Source organism: Thunnus maccoyii, chromosome 12 (genome assembly GCF_910596095.1).
Source record: "Thunnus maccoyii chromosome 12, fThuMac1.1, whole genome shotgun sequence".
In the NCBI taxonomy this organism is placed as follows: Eukaryota; Metazoa; Chordata; class Actinopteri; order Scombriformes; family Scombridae; genus Thunnus; species Thunnus maccoyii.
Window position 1 is genome coordinate 3694667 of NC_056544.1, and position 18966 is coordinate 3713632.

General features: G+C 40.0%; 1 protein-coding gene across 2 annotated transcripts; it reads right to left on the reverse strand.

The window, feature by feature from the left end:
• Positions 1–217: 217 nt before the first annotated feature.
• LOC121908343 (protein Niban 1-like) lies at positions 218–18640 on the reverse strand. Of its 2 annotated transcripts, XM_042428267.1 has the most exons (15): positions 18479–18640; positions 13575–13705; positions 13300–13437; positions 13090–13207; positions 11492–11653; positions 7639–7754; positions 7411–7515; positions 5861–6023; positions 5486–5667; positions 5148–5294; positions 4903–5013; positions 4212–4319; positions 3973–4084; positions 1959–2345; positions 218–1859 (listed from the first exon to the last, which is right to left on the reverse strand). In XM_042428267.1, exons 1-15 carry the CDS (start codon positions 18531–18533, stop codon positions 502–504), a joined length of 3393 nt encoding a protein of 1130 aa, XP_042284201.1. In that variant the 5' UTR covers positions 18534–18640; the 3' UTR covers positions 218–501. The 2 variants fall into 2 exon arrangements, with proteins under 2 accessions (XP_042284201.1, XP_042284200.1); XM_042428266.1 differs by having other exon boundaries at positions 218–2345.
• Between the last annotated feature and the right edge of the window lie 326 nt (positions 18641–18966).

An 18966-nucleotide genomic window follows, 5' to 3' on the forward strand; every position in this document is an offset into this window, starting at 1 on the left:
ACTGAAAATGCTTGGATAAACCCACCTGCCCAACACCAACCAGCAGGCAGACATAGTTTGTGACTAACTGGTGAACAAAGTGGAGAATTTAACAGCTAAAAAGCCGGATAGTTTTCTTGCTAACATGCTCATGATATCAACATTATTACAGCAAAAAATCAAAAATCAATTAATGCAGTTTTAAAAAGTTTGAAATTTTTAATAATATATTTATTGGGTCAATCTAATCCAGTGTTAACAGAAAAAAACAGCAGGAGCCAAAAGCGTTTATCAAGAAGAAATTGCTCATTACAGAATGTAAAAAAATATGACTTCTTCAAAATGCACTTGTATAAAAATAAGATGCAGTAACATTAAAATGAGTTGACGTTCTTTCTGGACTTTCTCACTCCCCCTCCTCTTTCACCTCTGTTTTCTGTACCATGTAATAACAAATTGTAAAGTAAGTAGTAAATAGTTGAGTAAATCTCAGGATCTACGGTTGACTTGGTAACGTGTCTGTCAGCTGCTGGTAGGACAGGGGCTGACTATTGTCTCCACTTCAGTGATCTCAGTCACAAGGTCTCTGATGATGGCCACACTGTCTAATGGCAGCTCAGCATCACTTTCTGCCTGTGATTCCATTGGCTTAGAACTTTCAAGAACCTCGTCTTTCTCTGCTTTTTCTACATGATCTACTTTCTGCTCTTCCTCCTCTTTCTCCTCTCTTTTCTTTTCAGTCCCTGTCTCATTACTGTTCTTTTCCTCGTTTACCTTCTCTTCACTCTCTCTCTGCTCTGGGGTCTGAGTTAAGGTGGTGGCACTCTCTGCTGGTGATTCTGAAGACCTGCAGCAATCGTCGACATGTTCACCTCCTGTTTGCCCTTCATCTCTTTCATTATCTATCTCCTCTTTTTCTTCTCCTGTCTCTGACTCCTCTTTCTGCTCCTTGATTCTGTCATCTTCCTCCTCTGCTGCCTCTTTCTTTTTCTCCTCTTTTAACCTCTCCACCTCCCAAATGTCCTTAATTTCTCCCGTCAGGTAGACCGCCCTGTCAGTGGTCTGCTTTACCACCGTCTGTGTGACAGAAGGTGCTGTGGCATTGGGACCAATTGCATCGCTTAGTGAGCCAAGACTAATTTTCATCGGACTATCTGTGTAAGGGGTGTTTGTTTGTGAGGGGGAGGATGGCTGCATGGAAGAAGCATCCTGTGATATTTGATTTGAGGCTGTGAGGTCAGGTACAGCAGAATTTTCAGGTTCTGCAGATTGCTCACTTTGAGCACATTCAGCCGGGACATCTGTGGGCTGCAGCGGGGACAGAGGGGACGTTGTGGGATCAGGAGAGACTGGGATGGGAGTACTGGATTCTGGGACAGTTGGGGGTTCAGGTGTAACAGCTGCATCAGAGTCAGGTGTGGCTGAGTTGGAAGATTCCACTGCTGTTGGTGTGTCAGTCGCAAGTTGGACATCTTCACGGATTCCCTCGAAGCAAGAAGCCTCCTCGGTCGTAGATTCATCAAACTGTTGTGTCACAATAATCACAGGAGACAGAAACACTCTGCTCTGGTCAGAGCTTTGAGTGGCACTGATGTCAGAGTTAAGTTCAGGGTCACTCTGAGGGCCAACTACAGCTGTGACTGACTGACCTCCCGCCTCCACAACAGGAGCAGACTCTTTTCCTCCCTCTTCCAGAACAGGAGCAAACTCTTTACCTCCCTCTTCCACAACAGGAGCAGACTCTTTACCTCCGTCCTCCACAACAGGAGCAGACTCTTTACCTTCGTCCTCCACAACAGGAGCAGACTCTTTATCTCCCTCTTCCACAACAGGAGCAGACTCTTTATCTCCCTCTACCACAACAGGAGCAGACTCTTTACCTCCGTCCTCCACAACAGGAGCAGACTCTTTACCTTCGTCCTCCACAACAGGAGCAGACTCTTTACCTCCCTTCTCCACCAGGGGAGCAGATTCTTTACTTCCCTCCTCCACCAGGGGAGTGGATTCTTTACCTCCCTCCTCTACCACGGGAGCAGATTCTTTACCTCCCTTCTCCACCAGGGGAGTGGATTCTTTACCTCCTTCTATCGGGGGAGCAGATTCTTTATCTCCCTCCTCTATCAGGGGAGCAGATTCTTTACCTCCCTTCTCTAACAGGGGAGTGGATTCTTTACCTCCCTCTATCAGGGGAGCAGATTCTTTATCTCCACTGGGCACCACTGAGGAGGAGTCTCGAGCATTAAAGGTTGGGCTTGCTGGTGCAGATAGAGGAGGCGTATGTCCGAGGAGACTGTACTGACTAATGGCCAGATCTGAAGTGTCCAATAGGAGGTTGTTGGTCTTCTTGCTGGCAGCGTCCTGGACCACTGAGAGGGGAAGGGGAAAAGTTACAAAATCAACTTAAGACAAGGTATGTCCTATTTTACATTTCTTATTTAACAGATGCCTTCTCAGTGTTTTGGGCCTAACTCAATGAAACACCAGTAATTTAGAGGGTGCCCATCTGATGACCCTGGAGACTTGCCAACACATTCATGTTGAAACCGTGTTCCTTTATTTGGTAAGACAGATCAAGAGACATAATTCAAGAGAAGTTTCTCATACCAGAGGGGTTGCTAATTAGTGGCTATTGGTAAGACTAGTGGAACCAGTTACACAGTGATGGTGGTTGGCATTCATATGGAGTTGCCTTTCAAGCCAGTTGGGCTAGCCACTGTACTTTAGCCTAAGGAGATACAATGTAGATATGAGGCCAGGTCATGCCGCTGAGCATCTACTCTTTGCTTGGGTAGGTGAGAGTGTGATGCAAGGACACTTAATGGGTGCACTAAGTCAGAGAAAAATGTGAAAAGTTTTCTGATATAGCTGGATGACGGCTGGACTACTGAGCGGGCCATCGCATTAAGATGAAACTGCCTATCAAGTCAATGGGGCCAGCCACAGCATTTTAGCCTCTGCAGATACAATGTAGATATGAGGCTGGATCACACCAGCTTTAAGGTAGGTTAGGTCAGAGCTAGAGAATGGTATTGCCTGTTATGGGACCTTGTAGATTTATGACAGCACAGCCAGATACCCACTACTGTGGGGCCTCTTGATAGGTCAAAACATCATGTAACATGAACACTGAGCTCCCATAGGAGCCCAATTTTAGACATTTTGCTGTGTATTGATAACCAGCGGGGCCATAGTTACCATCAGAGGGGTCAAATTATGCTTTTCCTTATTTTCAGTTATATATATATATAGTGTTACAATGTTGGATGTTAAATGTGGCCTAAGGGTCAAATAATGAGGTAAACGTATGAAGAAGTAATTCGTGTAAGCAAAAAGCACCAGCTTCAGACTGCTCTGAACAATTTTGTAAGGTGATGCTTGGCCACAGGAAATTGACAAAATAGTAAGAAAACCGGTGACACAGTCTCAACATTTACTGAACTGTATAAGCTTCACAAACTTCTACGAAACACAAACAATGCTAAGTTCATGGTCCTAACCCCATTATAACACTCCTCTAAAAAAGTAATATTGCACTACAAATTTACATTCCTTTTATTGGCTTTAAATGTTTGTGTGTGTGAGACCATTATCTGAACATTTTTCAAAGAAAACACAAACAACAACACCTGGCAAGTTTGTTAACAGTGGACATACACACCACAATTACAGATAGACTTTCCTCCAGAATTGAATAGGAAACAAGGATTTGAAGCTAGTTAGATAAGCTGACACAAGGCTGAACTCAGTTACATACTTCATACAGAAAGGCTTGATGGACAACCTACTTAGCCCAAAAAATTATTCCATTTTAACCAGTTTGTACCTGATTCTCACAGGATTTAGTTCCTCATGTCTAATGTCACAATGTCACAGTGTAACTCCTAAAACTCTTAAAATGCAGTGGTAAAAATATGGTGATATAGAGAATAAGAAAAACCAGTGTATTGGAAATATAATGTGTATGTGTGTGTGTGTGTGTGTGTGTGTGTTTACCTGTCTCTATCTCCTTGCTGAGGATGTTTCTCAGAACATCATCATAGACATTATGAACCAGGATAAAACTGCTGTAGTCTGCGAAAATGTACTGCTCGAACTGCTGGAACTCCTGGAGACAGAGAACATATTCAATACTTTGTACAGTGAAAGCACTGAAATGCGACAGAATATACATGTATACACTGTAACGTGTACGAGACAGAGTGGGACAGACTGCAGTGGTGTATTTGACCTACACTTTTCCACTTTTTGTCCATCCCCCTGGTAAGAGCAGGCCGAGTGATTTCCAGTAGAGCTTCCTCATAGATCCTCCTTTGGACAATTCTGCTGTCATAGTCCAACTGCTGCTCACACACACACATTTCACAGACAGAGTCCATCGATGCAAACTTTTAGTTTTGAACATTGTAATGTTTTATTGTACTTTTTAAACACATATTACTTCAACCATAGAGAGTATAGGGAGTAGAGTGTACTGCATGTGATGTGGTATTGGATAGTAAAACAGTCATTTTTATGGACCAAAGTTGTTTAGTTTTGGGATACTGATGATGTTAATGGAGCAGTTATTTGTTTTTCTTTGAATATTCTTACAATTTTGCCTGTTTTAGAGGCTGAAATCTCACCACTAAAAATATCTTTTAAACAAAGAATTATTACTTTAGCCTGACTGAATATGTAAACATACACTTCCACAGCACATACATGCTGTGTGTGTGTATAATTACGTATTCACCAGTTTCCTGTACACTACTGTATATAGCATTTCTGTTGTACCAAAGCTCATTAAAATCTTATTTCATTTGAATTTTGTATCTTTCATTCAATTTACTTTTTTGTTAAAAGGATTTTTATGCCAAAAAAAACATTTCTTGCCACAAAATTCACAGGGGAAGATTTGATGTCCCATGTTGTGCATTGTTTTACCTTCAGGACTCTTTCTTTAGCTCGGTCCATCTTGACAGGAACCTGAGAGGGCTGCAGTCTGGCTGATGACTGGAGGAACAGCTCTAAGGTGTAGACAGCACTGTCCAACAGCTGGAAGACAAACACCACAAACACCATGTCTCTCTGCGATACAAACTGGAAGCTCTGACCTTTTTTCAATTTTATTTCAGGTTCTTGACAGGCAATATGGAGGCCATGACTGAATCTTCAACACTAGTCCATACCTGCTCCATCTCCAGATGTGTAGAGTGAACCAGTCGCTGAGCGCTGCTCAGTCCAAACCTCTGCTTTAATTCCTTAAGTTTCCCAGTCAGATTCTCCACCTGCTGGTAACAGTGATCCAAACTGATGGAGCGCAGGGTGGACAGGGCCTGGAGAACACGCACATATATACACACACACACATACACACACACACACACACACACACACACACACAACCATAATCATGAATCAGTTTCAGAACTTTAAGCTCAAGTTTGCAAAAAAGAAATAATTTTTTAATCACTAAGTCTTTCTCAATTGATGGCCATGCACACACAGACAACACAAGGTCTCTCACCTTCTTGGTCTCCTCTGTTCCTCCTTTTGTTTGTGTGAAGGCAGCGTCCATCTTTGTGTGCAGTGTGTTTCTCATCCCCTGAATCCCTGCACTTATGTTTTCTGTAAGTGCTTCGAGGATGGAGGACATGTAGGGTGCTACAGACTCATTGCACACCTTCTCTGCTTCTTTACATATACAGGCTGGAACAAACACACATGCAAAATGTTTAGCATTTATTTAAACTTATTAGCTGACTCTAGTCAGACAGGAAGCTCAGATTGTAGGTCCAGATATTAGTTCAACAGTATTATGTTTGCACTCCAAAAATAGCCAAAGTTGATTTCTTTTCTTGATATGTTTAAACCGTAGACGTTAAAGCTCCTCGTGTGGTACCTCGCACTTTATCCTCCAGGAAGCGGTGAGAGGTCATAATCTGATCCAGATCTGATCTGATGAGCGCCTGATTGGCTGATGCTGTCTGACGACACTCCCCCCTCAGAGTCTCCAGACCTGCAGTCAGCTGGTCCAGCACCAACATGTAGGTTGCCTGCACTGTCTGTACACATAGAAACATGTAATATCAGAATACCATAAGACAAAAATTAAAATCAGAACTTGGAGGAAAAAAAAGTTTAAAGTTGCGTCTCTTCCCATTTGATGCCTTTTGCAGTTCATTTACCCACTGCCATTTTAATAGATTGTCTGAATTCTGAGTGAAAAATATGCACTTTATAGTGCCCTAAAAAATGTCCACAGTGGAAACGTATTGTCCATGTCATGTGCACTACTTTTTGCTAAACATCCCACAAATCATTGCTGCATGTTTGAGAGATACAAAAGTTACAGCTGTGTTACACCTGACAGTGGTGATTAAAAATGATGAAGATGATGTCTGAAATCTCAAATTACTGCTCACTATGTCTTTAAACCTGCAAGAATTGATTTTCTTTTATTTTTTGGCCACTTAGGGGCAGAACAACAAGCTTTAAACACAACATTGACATATTATAACCTTATAAAATGTTTGTGGCTAATGTGTTAGCATATTAACACATCCAGCAGACTCAGAGCAATGTTAGCTTTCATTGGAAATATGTGTTTCCAGCCAGCTGATGAATGTAAGTCCAATATTAACTCTCCTGTTATATTTTGTTTGGTCTCTACTAACGTCTGAAAAAAGAAATCTGGCTGTAATAATTCTCTGTGGGTTTGTCACTATGAGCAACACCTTTCACATTACAGATAGTCATTTGATCAATTGTCAATACAAAGTTATATTAATTGGTGCAGCTTTAAAGTGGTCAGATTTTTTTCCCCAGAATTCACATCTGAATTCTCTGTCCTTACTATTCTCAATTCAATTCAATACAATTAAACTAGATACAAGTAGTACTGAATCAGAGCTCCCTTTTCTTTATTTATAAATCACAGACATTATTATGAATAAGTGTCAATCTGAACTATTTTTAATGTTCAAGACATTAAAGCTGTTGACAGTGATGTCAGTGGATTGTCTAAGTGCTTCTAGAAAGACATGTTATGGTTGAACTTTTTTTCAAATGCAAATTTTAAACACTGTGAGCACCACAAAGATTCCTTCATGTATTTTGTATTGGAGGGGAGGCTGGAATGTCAAAGATATCTCAAATAAAATCAAAACTATCCACATGGCTAGATACAACAAAATTTGAGAAAACGCTTTTTTTTGTAATTTGGTTGAACTGACCCTTTAACATTGATGAACACATCAATAGTTGCATTTCATGAAGCCACTAAGGACTGTCAATAGTTGAGCAACCAACCCATGACAAGACAACATACAGAACATGTGAAACATGACTGTAATAGTATTGTTTGTGCAGTGAGTATCAGTGTCACAATCTCAACACACAGTTGAACAACATCCTTCTCAACTTGTGTTCTGTTAGGTTACAGTAACTCACCGCCAGCCACTGTCGTATCCTCTCTGCCTTCTTGCCCTTCACTTTGGACTGAAGCTGATTCTGTAACCACGGCAACACTTCCTCCATCACCTGAGAGGCCAGCACCTAGGCATTTCCAATTGTTAAGCAAGTGAACGAAAATAGACACATAACACAAAGAGGAAGTGTGTGTGTGTGTGTGTGGGTGTGCGTGTGTGTGTGTGTGTGTGTGTGCATGTGCTTGCTAACTTGTTCTTCAGTGCCCAGCAGTATTTCCCAGGATTCATAGCATCCTTTGTCCTGGCGGTAGAGTCGGAGGGCTCGGATGTACGCCTGGCTCTCATAGGATGAATCACACCAGTAGTCTGCAGGAAGAGGACTTGGTTTAGATTCTGGAGGAGTCTTTTTGTGCATTTTTTGCTGCATGTTTGAGAGATACATGCATTTTCTTTACCGCAGACAGCAGTAGAGAGATGACAGGAAGTGAGTGAGAGAGAGAGAGACGCAGCAAAGGTTCCAGTTGAACCCCTAACCCATATTCATAAATAATTGGTAATGACAGTGAAAGGTGAAACTACATGTATGTGAGTTTCCTATTGGTTGATAAAAAAAAATGTCTAAAACACCAAGTATTAGCAGAATTTACAGGGGTTAATATGGTTAAATAAACTGAACAAAGGTTGTTTTATTGTAAGGACAGTGTATGAAAATACATTAAACTGTGCAGGTGCTCCTGTTACTGTTTTCTACTGCTTCTCTCAAGCATTAATCGCATGAAGTGGTGTATGTGGCTTGAAAGGAAAAGGCTGACCACTTCTGTTTTTCTTGTCAAATACCATGAAAACACCAAAACTAACAATGAATTGATCTACTATCATGTATAGTCTGTCTATCCAAAGCTTATTACTCTGTGCCATAGAGCTCCATTGTTGTCCATAAACTAATAAAAACAAAATCAATGAGTCACACTGTTGCACTGGGTGACATGTTCCTCCTTCACCATGAACACACACACTGTAGTTTATTTTGACGCAGTCCCACACGCACACCGTCCCGCTGCCACAAAAACTCACTAAAGCACCAAATATGTATTAAATATCTATATATACACTATTTCCACTGTTAGAGTAATGTTTGATAAAAGCTACAGTGACCAGCTGTTTCAGAAATCTACTGAGGCTTTTTTCAGAAACATTCTTAAAAACAATGAAACTATAATTTATTAGTATTATAACCAATAATTATTTAAAATATGCAGTATATTTGTGACCTGTTTTTAAAAGATTTACATCTTCAGTAGAAGCGTGAGGCTACAGACAGTTTAGGGAAGTCAGAGAATATTGAGAGATGTTTTTCATCCTAAAAATCTCTCCAGAGGGAAAATCAAATGAAAATGCGGTTATATAATTGTAATTATAGTAACTATCTTGTGTTTCTTATCTCTTAAACAGTCCTGGTTTGTTCTAGATTTTCACATCAAACATGATGATAATGTTTGTTTTAGTGCTGCTGTGTTTATTAGTATTGGCTTTCACATCTCTAATTTTTAACATCTTTTTGTTCCGTTTTTTGGATTTTTTTGTTGTTGCTGTAACTCATTATTATTTCTTTTGTCATCCAGTTCCCCATCAGGCTTTTAGGTCATCATTTCTTAAGCAATTGATAGAGAAGTTTTGAGGAACAGAAAGCTCCACTAATGCTGAGAAGTGAGCACACTTAACTTTATCATTAACATCCTCAGTATGAATCACACTAGTGCAACCAAAAACTGACAGGCTGGCAGCATGAAATCATTTCCCCGATGATGTCACTGACATGTGATGTGCTCCAGTGGTTCAAGTGTTGCAGCACCAGGAATACTGTTTGTAACAGAGGACTCTTAATAAGCTGACGGTAAACACAGATCCTATGACTGCTCATTTCTAAAGAGTATGCTCACCTTTATCTCACATAGTCCTGACAGTTGGGGGTGGGGGGGGTGGGGGGGGGGGGTGATGATTCATATACACACAAACCGATGTGTGCCGATGTGGTGTTGACATAATTTCCTTTCCAATTTGAAGATGAAGTTTCAGTTGCTACATGTGTGTATTTATGACCACGGTTATATTAATGTTTACAGTTAATAAACACACCTTTTAAAAATAATTTTCAACAAATACTGACAACATACAGAAAGGAAATACATACACATTTATTTTGGTTTTAGTTTTTTTGGCTTTTAGGTGGGGGGTGAAGTCTATGTAATGTTCTGTTGTTTGTTGTTTTATCAATATCTATATCTAGTCACCTTATAAAGTTGCTATAGCTAACATGTTAGCAAGCAATTGCCTCTTTACCCATCCAGCAGACAAGGAGCAACATTATTATTCATTTGGAGTCATGTGTTTTGCTTCAAACAGCTCTTGAGAGAAATATATGGCTAGCAGCTGAATGATCCATTATGTTTACTAGCTCTCTGTCAGCCATTTGGTGCTGAGTAGGTGGTGAATAGAGGGTTTATCAGAGGGTTTGTTTGTTTCCTGAAAACAGCTGCCTGTTAGTGTTGGAACCAGCACTGATGAGAGCAGTGAGACTGAACCAAAACACTGTGGACCATAAAAACCAAAACAATGAGCTGAAAGATGATATAATGCTCCATGGAGCTGAGGTGAACTGCAGACAAGAGTGATGATTGTCTGTGGGTTTTTCACTACGAGCGACAGCTTTAACATTACAGTACTCATAGTCATTTGAGACATTGTTCATATGAAAATATTGAGTGCAGCTTTAATAATTTGCAGAAAGACTAACTTTCTTTGGGTGAAAGTATAAAGTAGCTTGAATTAGAAAAAGTGAATGTGATTTTTTCGTGGAAGTTTCCCCCCTTACTTTCAATTTTATTCAGATAACTGAAATAGAAACACTGACAGTAATTTTGTGAGCAATAAAGGGAGCCAAAGTGGAAAGTAATAAAAGTATAGTGAGAATAATATTTGAAAAAGAAAGTAACATATCACTGTAGGATTAATAAGATTAAAGTCAAGTAAAACAGCCACTACGTGGCAGCTGCATGTGTTGTTTCCTGTTACTGCTGAGGATATCTTGGTGGCAGTGCAGATATGACATGCAGTGTTTTCGCAACCTTATTACAAAAAGTAGAAGGGCTGTTTTTGGCCTGTATCCTAGCTTACCACACAGGAAGCTGACTGTATTAATATTTTTATCTGTTGCCCGCGCAACTGCTACCACGAATGACAAACTGAAAAAGAGCTGCAGCACTTAGAAGTTTATTTCACATTGCAGAAATGCAGAAGTGTGGTGGCCATTAAGAGCTTCACACCACTTTAGTAGTGGGATGGTGGTTAATAATGCAAACACTGTTTTGACAGTTAAGATGCTAAAAATTACTGTGTAGGACAATCATTTATCGGCAAGCTGTGGCGTACATCAATAGTCAATTTCAAATGAAAAATTTCACAAGCAGCAATTAAAGAATTGTTTCCCAAGAATTTATTTGTTTATTTTTTGTGAAGAACTTTACTTCATTGAATTTTAAAGTAACACATTCTGGGAAATGCACACATTGGCTTTCTTTATGAGAGTGAAATGGGAAGACCTGTTAATCTCTTGTATGTGTGTTAACTACGGAGCTGGAATAAAAACGTGGTTAGCCTAGCTTAGCATAAAGCCTGGAGGTTTGGGGAAACAGCTAGAATGGCTCAGTTCAAGTTCACTGATGAAAATGTATGAAAACATTCTATCTCGTTTGTACAGGCAATGGAAATTAAACCTGTCAGCCTCACTGTGATAAAATCTGTATTTTGTTTTTCACTCAGGACACAGGTGGGCTGACTGTTTCCTGCTGACTGCGGTCTTAAGTTAAACATGGCCTGGCCCCAGCTCTCACTTAAAGCACAGTGGATAAGGGTTATCTTTTCCAGATGTGAATAACTTCTCATTTTTGGCTACGCTGAGCACTGCAGGACATTTGACATGTTGACACTTTAAAGACATTGTATTTTGTCATTTTTTGTGTAAATATACAGGATACTTTCAAAGTAGAGAGAACTCTTAAGTGTAAAACTTGGCCACAGTAAAAAAGTATATGTGAGTGTTTTACCGAGGTTGCAGTGTCTAATGCAGGTCTTGAGTGCAGACAGGAAGTGATCTCGTTCCCCTTCCTTTTGGAACAGGAAGCAGGTGTGACCCGTGTAAGGCAGGTGCAAATACACAGCAAACGTATCTGGAGACGACACCACCGAAGAAGAATCCTCCTTCACTCCTGAACACAGAGAGGACAGCATTATAGATGTTCCACAGAGGGGTAGTTTATGTTGGCATGCTTTAGATAGAATAATACTCCAACAAGTCATGACAAATGAAAATAGGTTTTTCCTTCAAAAACAACCGTCAACTTGATAATGCTACATTTATCAAGTTTAGGATAAGTACTTGGTTATATGTATGGGGAAAGATGGTCATCACAGTGGAAAAAAAGGCTGATTCTTGTTTAAAGATGGGAAAGTCCCAACCCTAGGAGTTTGGCCGGTGATTCACACCTTCACTTAGCCTGGTGGTGATGTCAGTGTAACTCTTCTTGAAATGGCAAAATTATTTTGTGATCACATGAAAGCAAAGTAGTTTTTAAATGATAAGAATGCAAAGATTCACTGCACAACTAAAAGTAGAGACACATTAGAGTTCTGGAACCTGACCCAGACTTTTTGGACCCCGACTGTATATTGTCTTTTCTTGCCAAATTTGAAACACAAACTTTACCTTTATGCAACAAAACCCAAACCTGACCCAAAGTCTGTTATGTTGTTGAGACCTGCTGGGAAGCACAAATGCCATTTTGTTGCATAAAGCTTTGGCCCAGAGTCAAGTTCAGTTTTAATTATTTACAAATTTAGTTCATTAATAAGTTAATTTTCTAATTCTCTCTCTTGACTGTGCCAATTGTCTCCATCCATTCGTGTCATGTGTTGCAAGTATATACACAATGCCTAGTGGGAAGAGTGAAAGACAAGAAACAAGAGTTTGGCCAATCTGTTGTATTAGCCTGGGAAGCTAACTCTCAGTAATGGATTAAATAAAGAACAAATGTAGCTTCAGGTCTTGAGCCCAGGTTGGAGTCAGTTCAGCTGGGTCTTAAAGACGTGGGTACAGGCTGGGTGTAGGTCTCAATTTTAGGACAGTGCAGAACTCCAAGACACATACTCAGTATTACCCAGTATTATCAGCAACAGCTTATCATTACTGACTTAATTCAGGTTTTCTTAAGCTGCTTCAGTTGTCAGTTTGAACTTTTGCAATCAGACCAAGCTGCGTTTGAAGTAATAATAACCATGAAGCTGTATTTGGAAACTCTGCATGTGTAGAGTTACAAGTGAAAGCTTGAAAAAGAGTTTCATCAATGATAAATCCTGTGAAGTTACACTTGTAAACTGCACACAGCAGGCACTTGAACAACTACGGTAGTTAGTCTGTGAAACCTCAAACCAAAGTGATGTGAAACATGAAAGATTTAGTGTTACATGTATGTGTTTGTGTGAACTTTTGACTTTTCCTGTCTCTATGTTCAACACCAGAAATTCAGTGAATCTCTCAGTCACTGATAGTCCACACTTTATCATTTATGGCTGAGTGTTAACACCGTAAATCAAGCTATATTCAATATTGTAGGTGTACTGTTCTATAGGAATGAGTTCATACTACCATTGAGTATTCCAGCACAGGTTTGCTCCAGTAGATATCTGGACTCCTTCTCTGTGTTCAGCACACGGCCCCCTGCTGGCTGGAGGACCAACTTAGCTGGAGATCCACGTTTAAAATTCTACAGGTTGAAACATGGAGACAACATGTGTCCAGCACGAGCATACGTATAATTTCATTCTGAATGTTGTGTTTTGTGTATGAAAGTGTTACCTCCATGTTTTCATATATCTCCACTTTGTAGTCTCTTCTCAGAATGATATATCTCTCTCTGCATTTCTTTCCCTGTTCATCCCAGCCGGAGAACTTAACACTCCCTTGGTACAGCATCTCCTCTGGAGCATACTGAGGCTACACACATAGACACATACTTAGATTTAACTTTTACATCTTGAACAATTAGCACAGATTTTACAGCTGCATCCAGCATGAATATGTAGTTAAAGAGAGTAAAACAGGATTGAGTGATTGACAGGTGCAGCTCCTACCCTGTGTGTGAGCAATAGCCCCCTCCCCTCTTTCTTAGGCTCCACCTCCTGATGTAAGTGGCCGAAGTAAGCTGCAGAATACTGCTGACGGTAAAACTCACTGAAACTCTGGAACGTGTTGTCGACAAGTCCTGGAAACAAGCAAACACACACAATTTGTAAATGATGTCATATGTATCTCTATTTATCTGGTCCCTTTAACCCTAACTCCACACTTAAATCATAGACTTATGGATGTAATTTACTGCATGAAACCATTGGTACATGATAACAGTCACTGGTGGATTTAGTCTTAAAGGACAGCTTCACAATTTTTCAAATCTGTCTTAAAAACGACAGTCAGGAGCCCAAATGCACATTGAATTTTTTTTCTTTCTGTAATCATTCCTCATGTTCATACTGACCATTAGAAGATCCCTTCATGATGCACTTACAATGTAAGTGATGGGGGACAAAATCCACAGTCCTCCTTCTGTGTAAAAATGTATTTAAAAGTTTATCTGAAGCTAATATAAAGCTTGATACGCCCAAATGAGTCAAATCAAGTAGATATCTTTCAACGTTACAATCTTTTTAGAGCCAAAATCCCTCTTTTTGTTACTATACTTCCACCTCAGCTCAACAGGGAAACAGTGTCTGAGGAAACACAAAGAGGAAATTTGATGCTAAAAAGACTGTAAATGTGGCAGATATCCACTTGATATGACTAACTCAGACTGATGAAGCCTCATATAAGCTTCACATCAACTTTTAAATGACTGTGTGGACACACTGTGGATTTTGCCCCCATCACTTACATTTCAAAGCACAAGCGTGAATCACATTTGAAGGGGATCTTTTAATAGCCAGTACAAACAGGAGGAATGATTACAGCGAGGAAAACCTCTTTCACTGTTCATATGGACACCTGTTTTAAAACAGACGTGAAAAATTGTGTACAATTGGTATATTAAAGCTGCACTAATCAATATTTTTACTTGATTAACAATGAATGAAATGAAATGAAATGATTCTCTGCTCTTTTTGACAAACCCACAGAGAATTACCACCAAACTTTGCAGTACCCCTCAGCTCTACAGAGCATTTTAGCTTCTTTTAGCTTAATGGTTTGGTTTTCCAACCCACAGACTCTGCTCTCATCATTCCCTCATTCCCAGCAGTAGCAGGCAGCTGATTTCATTAAAAAAGCTCTGATAAACCCTGATTAACTGTACACTAGCTGCCCAACACAGGCAGACAAAGTTAGCAACTAGCTTGTGGTGTATTTAGCAGCTGAAGAGCCAATTAAATGCTAATGTTGCTACGTTACTAGGCAGCACATTCACCATAACACCATTATAAGGTAATAGTCTATCAACGCTCTGTTTTCAGCTCATCCCCCTGCCCCCATGTAGCAAAAAATAAATAAATAAATGAATGCAGCTTTAAAGTTTCATTATTAAAGTGCATCTGGCTCAAGTTTTGATGCACTGTCTTCAACACTCCGAGGATAGTACTTCATTCAATAAAGTTTGTGGAGGAGAAATGTGAACCAAAAAGCCCCATCCACAACATAGACATATATACTATATGGAGACTTTAGTAGGTTCAGTAATGAGTATGGGGGACGAGGTGAGAGACAGTGAGTGGGGCTGAAAGACAAAGCAGTTACCTCACATACTGGCACACACACACACACACACACACACACACTTTCCTATCTCAGATTAAAATGAACAACAATCAATGACATGTGCATGACAAGTTATACGAAAAGCAAATGCATAACCACACACTAACACTCCCAAATCTACACATGTACATCCACAGTTTATGGGTTTGATGTCATTTTATTTGTCTGAATGTGTCAAACGAGAACTTGCTTTCAAATCTCATTATATAGAAGTCAGGGTGATGTGTAAATACATGTTGAAATGACTGTTGTGGTTTCTATATCATAGTCATTGTGGTCAAGTAAAGTGGTGGTGTGTATGTGCTATGACAAACGTGTGTCCATCTGCAGGGAAAGATAGATCTCTGTACTTTCATAACTGATGTCTTTCGATGTGTTTAGATGTGTCTCAGTCATGATCTGTCTATCTGTGTATTTGTTTAGACTGTGTAACCATTATCTCATATTATTAAGGTTACTCTGCAGCCTGGCTTTCATCTTTCATGCAAACAAACACACAGAGTGGGAAACAGGCAGACCAGACAAGCCATAATAATGTAATAGTTGGAAATGGCTGTAATTACATTCTAGTTTGCAGTGGAGATTAGTGACAGGATGTGACTGTGCTGATAACATGTATAGGAATGCACACATGAGGAATAAGCAAAAACATTCACACAGCACATCACTTTTCTTTTAAAGCCAAAGTTATTCTATAATTTGCGACATTATCAGTAAACCAACACGTTTGTCATCACACTTTTAATTCTGATTTTCTTTTTCATGTTGCCCATTCAAAACAAAAATGTTTAAAGAAACAGATATGTTGGACGTCCTGGTGGCCTAATGTTTAGCATGCATAGCATGAAACCACAACGTCATTTCCAGCTGGCGACATTTGTTGCATGTCACACCCGCCTCCCACCACGTTTCCTGTCTATGTTACCACAGAAAACCATCTAATTCAAGGGAAAAGAGGGGTGACAAATTAAAGGAAAACCTGAATAAGTGAGTGGAGAAACATAATGAATGCAGATGCTTCCACACAGGTGCACTGCATGGTACAATCAAGCAATTAACATCCAATCATGCTCTGTGGCATGTATAAAAATGCTGAGCAGATTCCGTTGATTCTGATTTAAGATGGCAAGAGATAAAGACCTAAGTGGTACAGTACTGCTCCCAGGGTTTATTGTTGGGGCACAGATGGCAGGAGGTTCAGTCTCCTGAGACTGCTCAACTAGCTAGTGTTTCAATAGGAACAACGACTACCCAGATAGCATACTGAAGTGGGCCACTTCAGGCAATGATGTGGCCCAAATATTCCAAATCAAACGTGGGCCTTTTTTGGTAAAGATGTGGTGCTCTTGCTTGATGTGGGCCACTTCTGGTTTATCTGGTTTCTTCTTGGTTAACATACAGCTTGCTTGTGGCCCAGATCTGGGAAACAGGAGCGGACGGCCCAAGAGCGATCATTCCATGTGGTATGTGGGCTGGATGAAAGTGTCGGGTGTGGGCCGGATCTGGGCCACAGCAATTTTGCTATCTGGGTTAAGTGACATCTGCATTTAGATCTATAGGAAAGACATCAGTAAATCTTAAATCTACTTGCTCTTGTTTTTGGTTGTATTTACCTTCATTTTTGTTCATAAGTAGACTTTATATTTTGGCATAATGTTATTTGATCTATTCATTTATTTTACTTCTCGTTCATCCTTGGTACAGATGACTCATATAACAGATGTAGCAGATGGGGTTTGGGATGGTGGGACAGCCCCTATGTGTATGTCTATGCTGATGTTATTATCTTGATTGTTTTGTGTTGTTACTGTATATTGTTTAATTTATTATCCAATATATTTTGTTTTGTTTAAATATTGTGACTTTTATATACTGTGCTTGAAGACCCTCTCAAAAATGAGATGATGCATCTCAAGGGGCTTATCCTCTATTTGAATTTTGAAATAAATAAAATAAGGCCGGAAATTGTGGTCGACAGCGACTGTGATGCTAGTGCAATAGTGTGATGTAAATAAAAACAGAAGGGCAAATCTAGCTCAGGTGACTGAGAATGCAGGATGTGGTAAGACTGTGCCAACAAGAACAGTCCATCAACAATTACATAGAAAGAGATATTATAGTAGGGTTGCAGTGCATAAACCCCTCATTACAAAGAAGAATACACATTTGAGAGTTCAGTGGTGCAAAAAGAATAGACACTGGTCTACAGAGATGTCGAAAAAAGTGATATGGTCAGATGAATCATCCTTCACCATATTCTCGACAAGTGGACGAGTGCATGTCTAACGTATGCCAAGAGAACAGTACAGGTCTGAATGCCTGACCCCTACAGTGAGGGCATCCACTGGCTCTGTTATGCTTTGGGGGACATTTTGCTGGCATGGTTTGAGTCCACTTGTCCCCTTAGAGGGAAGGGTCACTGCAAATTAATACATCCTATGATCCTATGATGAAACATTTGTATCCTGATGGGAGTGGTCTCTTCCAGGATGACAATGCCCCCATCTATAGGGCACAAGGGGTCACTAAATGATTTGATGAGTATGAAAATGATGTGAATCATACGCTATGGCCTTCATTGTCACCAACATGTTAGATAGCGCTCCCCACCACCATCATCAAAACACCAAAGGAGGGAATATCTTTTGGAAGAATGGTGTTCGTCCCTCCAGTAGACACCCAGAGACTGTAGAATCAATGCCAAGGCGCATTGAAGCTGTTCTGGCGGCACATGGTGGCTTCACATCTTACTAAGACACTTATGTTGGTTTTTCTATATGTCCACCTCATGCATGTAGCCACACCTTCCAACAGAATGTAGAAAATACAGATTTTTTTGTAACTTGATATTAAGATCTAGAGCACATACACAGTGGAGGGTAAACCACCTTTAACTGTGGTCATCAACATTTAAACACCGAAATTTCTGTTATGATAGAAATTAAAAGCACGCATTACATACGTGATTAAACTAAAGTAAGTTACATGAGAGTGAGGCATAAAGGACAGTACAGCGTCAGGTTTAAAGGAAGAAAACTACACTAACGATAACTGCAACAACTATTACACCCTTTCTGTCCACCTTACTCTCTGTGGAAGCCTCAAATTTAATGTGGCTGAGATATGACATACCCGAGCCATCAAAGTCCTCGTGAGCAATGCTTAAACAAGAAGTGTGCAAAACTGCAGAGCATACCAAAGGATGCTTAAAAAGAAATGATTTTAGTTTTACCTTTGATGTGGCTGGTTTTAGCCTCATCCAACAAGCCAGAAGAAGATGCTCCCATAATTTCTCTGTTTCCCTTATTGTCAAGTGTCTCTAGAGAAGCTTAATGCAGTTAAATCTGCAGGAAATCTGTATGTATTTGTACGACTAAGTGAGCTTTTCAGATGTGTCAAGAGGTTTTTGCTCAGCTCATTTCCTCTGTGCTCTGTGTGTGGTGAGCTGGGCGGGACTGTTAGAATTTGAGGTTAATTCTGCCACAGCAGTCATCTCATGTTGTACACAAATGTCACAACCTCCCTCGTAGGGCCATCTGCTGGCGAACGCTTTAGATACAGCAGAACACTATCTGTAGCTATATGCAACAGTATTACATCGAAAAACATCAAAGTTACAGTCCTGCCTCATTAAAAAGTGATGAACTGTCATATGTGAGAATACTGTTAACTTATCAACTTTCAAAGGGTGCTTTTGTGTTGTTATGTTGCTTCTGTAAA

What these genes read in the sequence shown, in the direction of transcription:
- LOC121908343 (XM_042428266.1), bottom strand. Translation starts at nt 18,533, where the DNA reads ATGGGAGCATCTTCTTCTGGCTTGTTGGATGAGGCTAAAACCAGCCAC. An exon ending in AGATATATGAAAACATGGAG is followed by an intron (nt 13,208 to 13,299) that starts GTAACACTTTCA and finishes TTCAACCTGTAG; the next exon opens with AATTTTAAACGTGGATCTCC. An exon ending in TGCTGGGCACTGAAGAACAA is followed by an intron (nt 7,516 to 7,638) that starts GTTAGCAAGCAC and finishes GGAAATGCCTAG; the next exon opens with GTGCTGGCCTCTCAGGTGAT.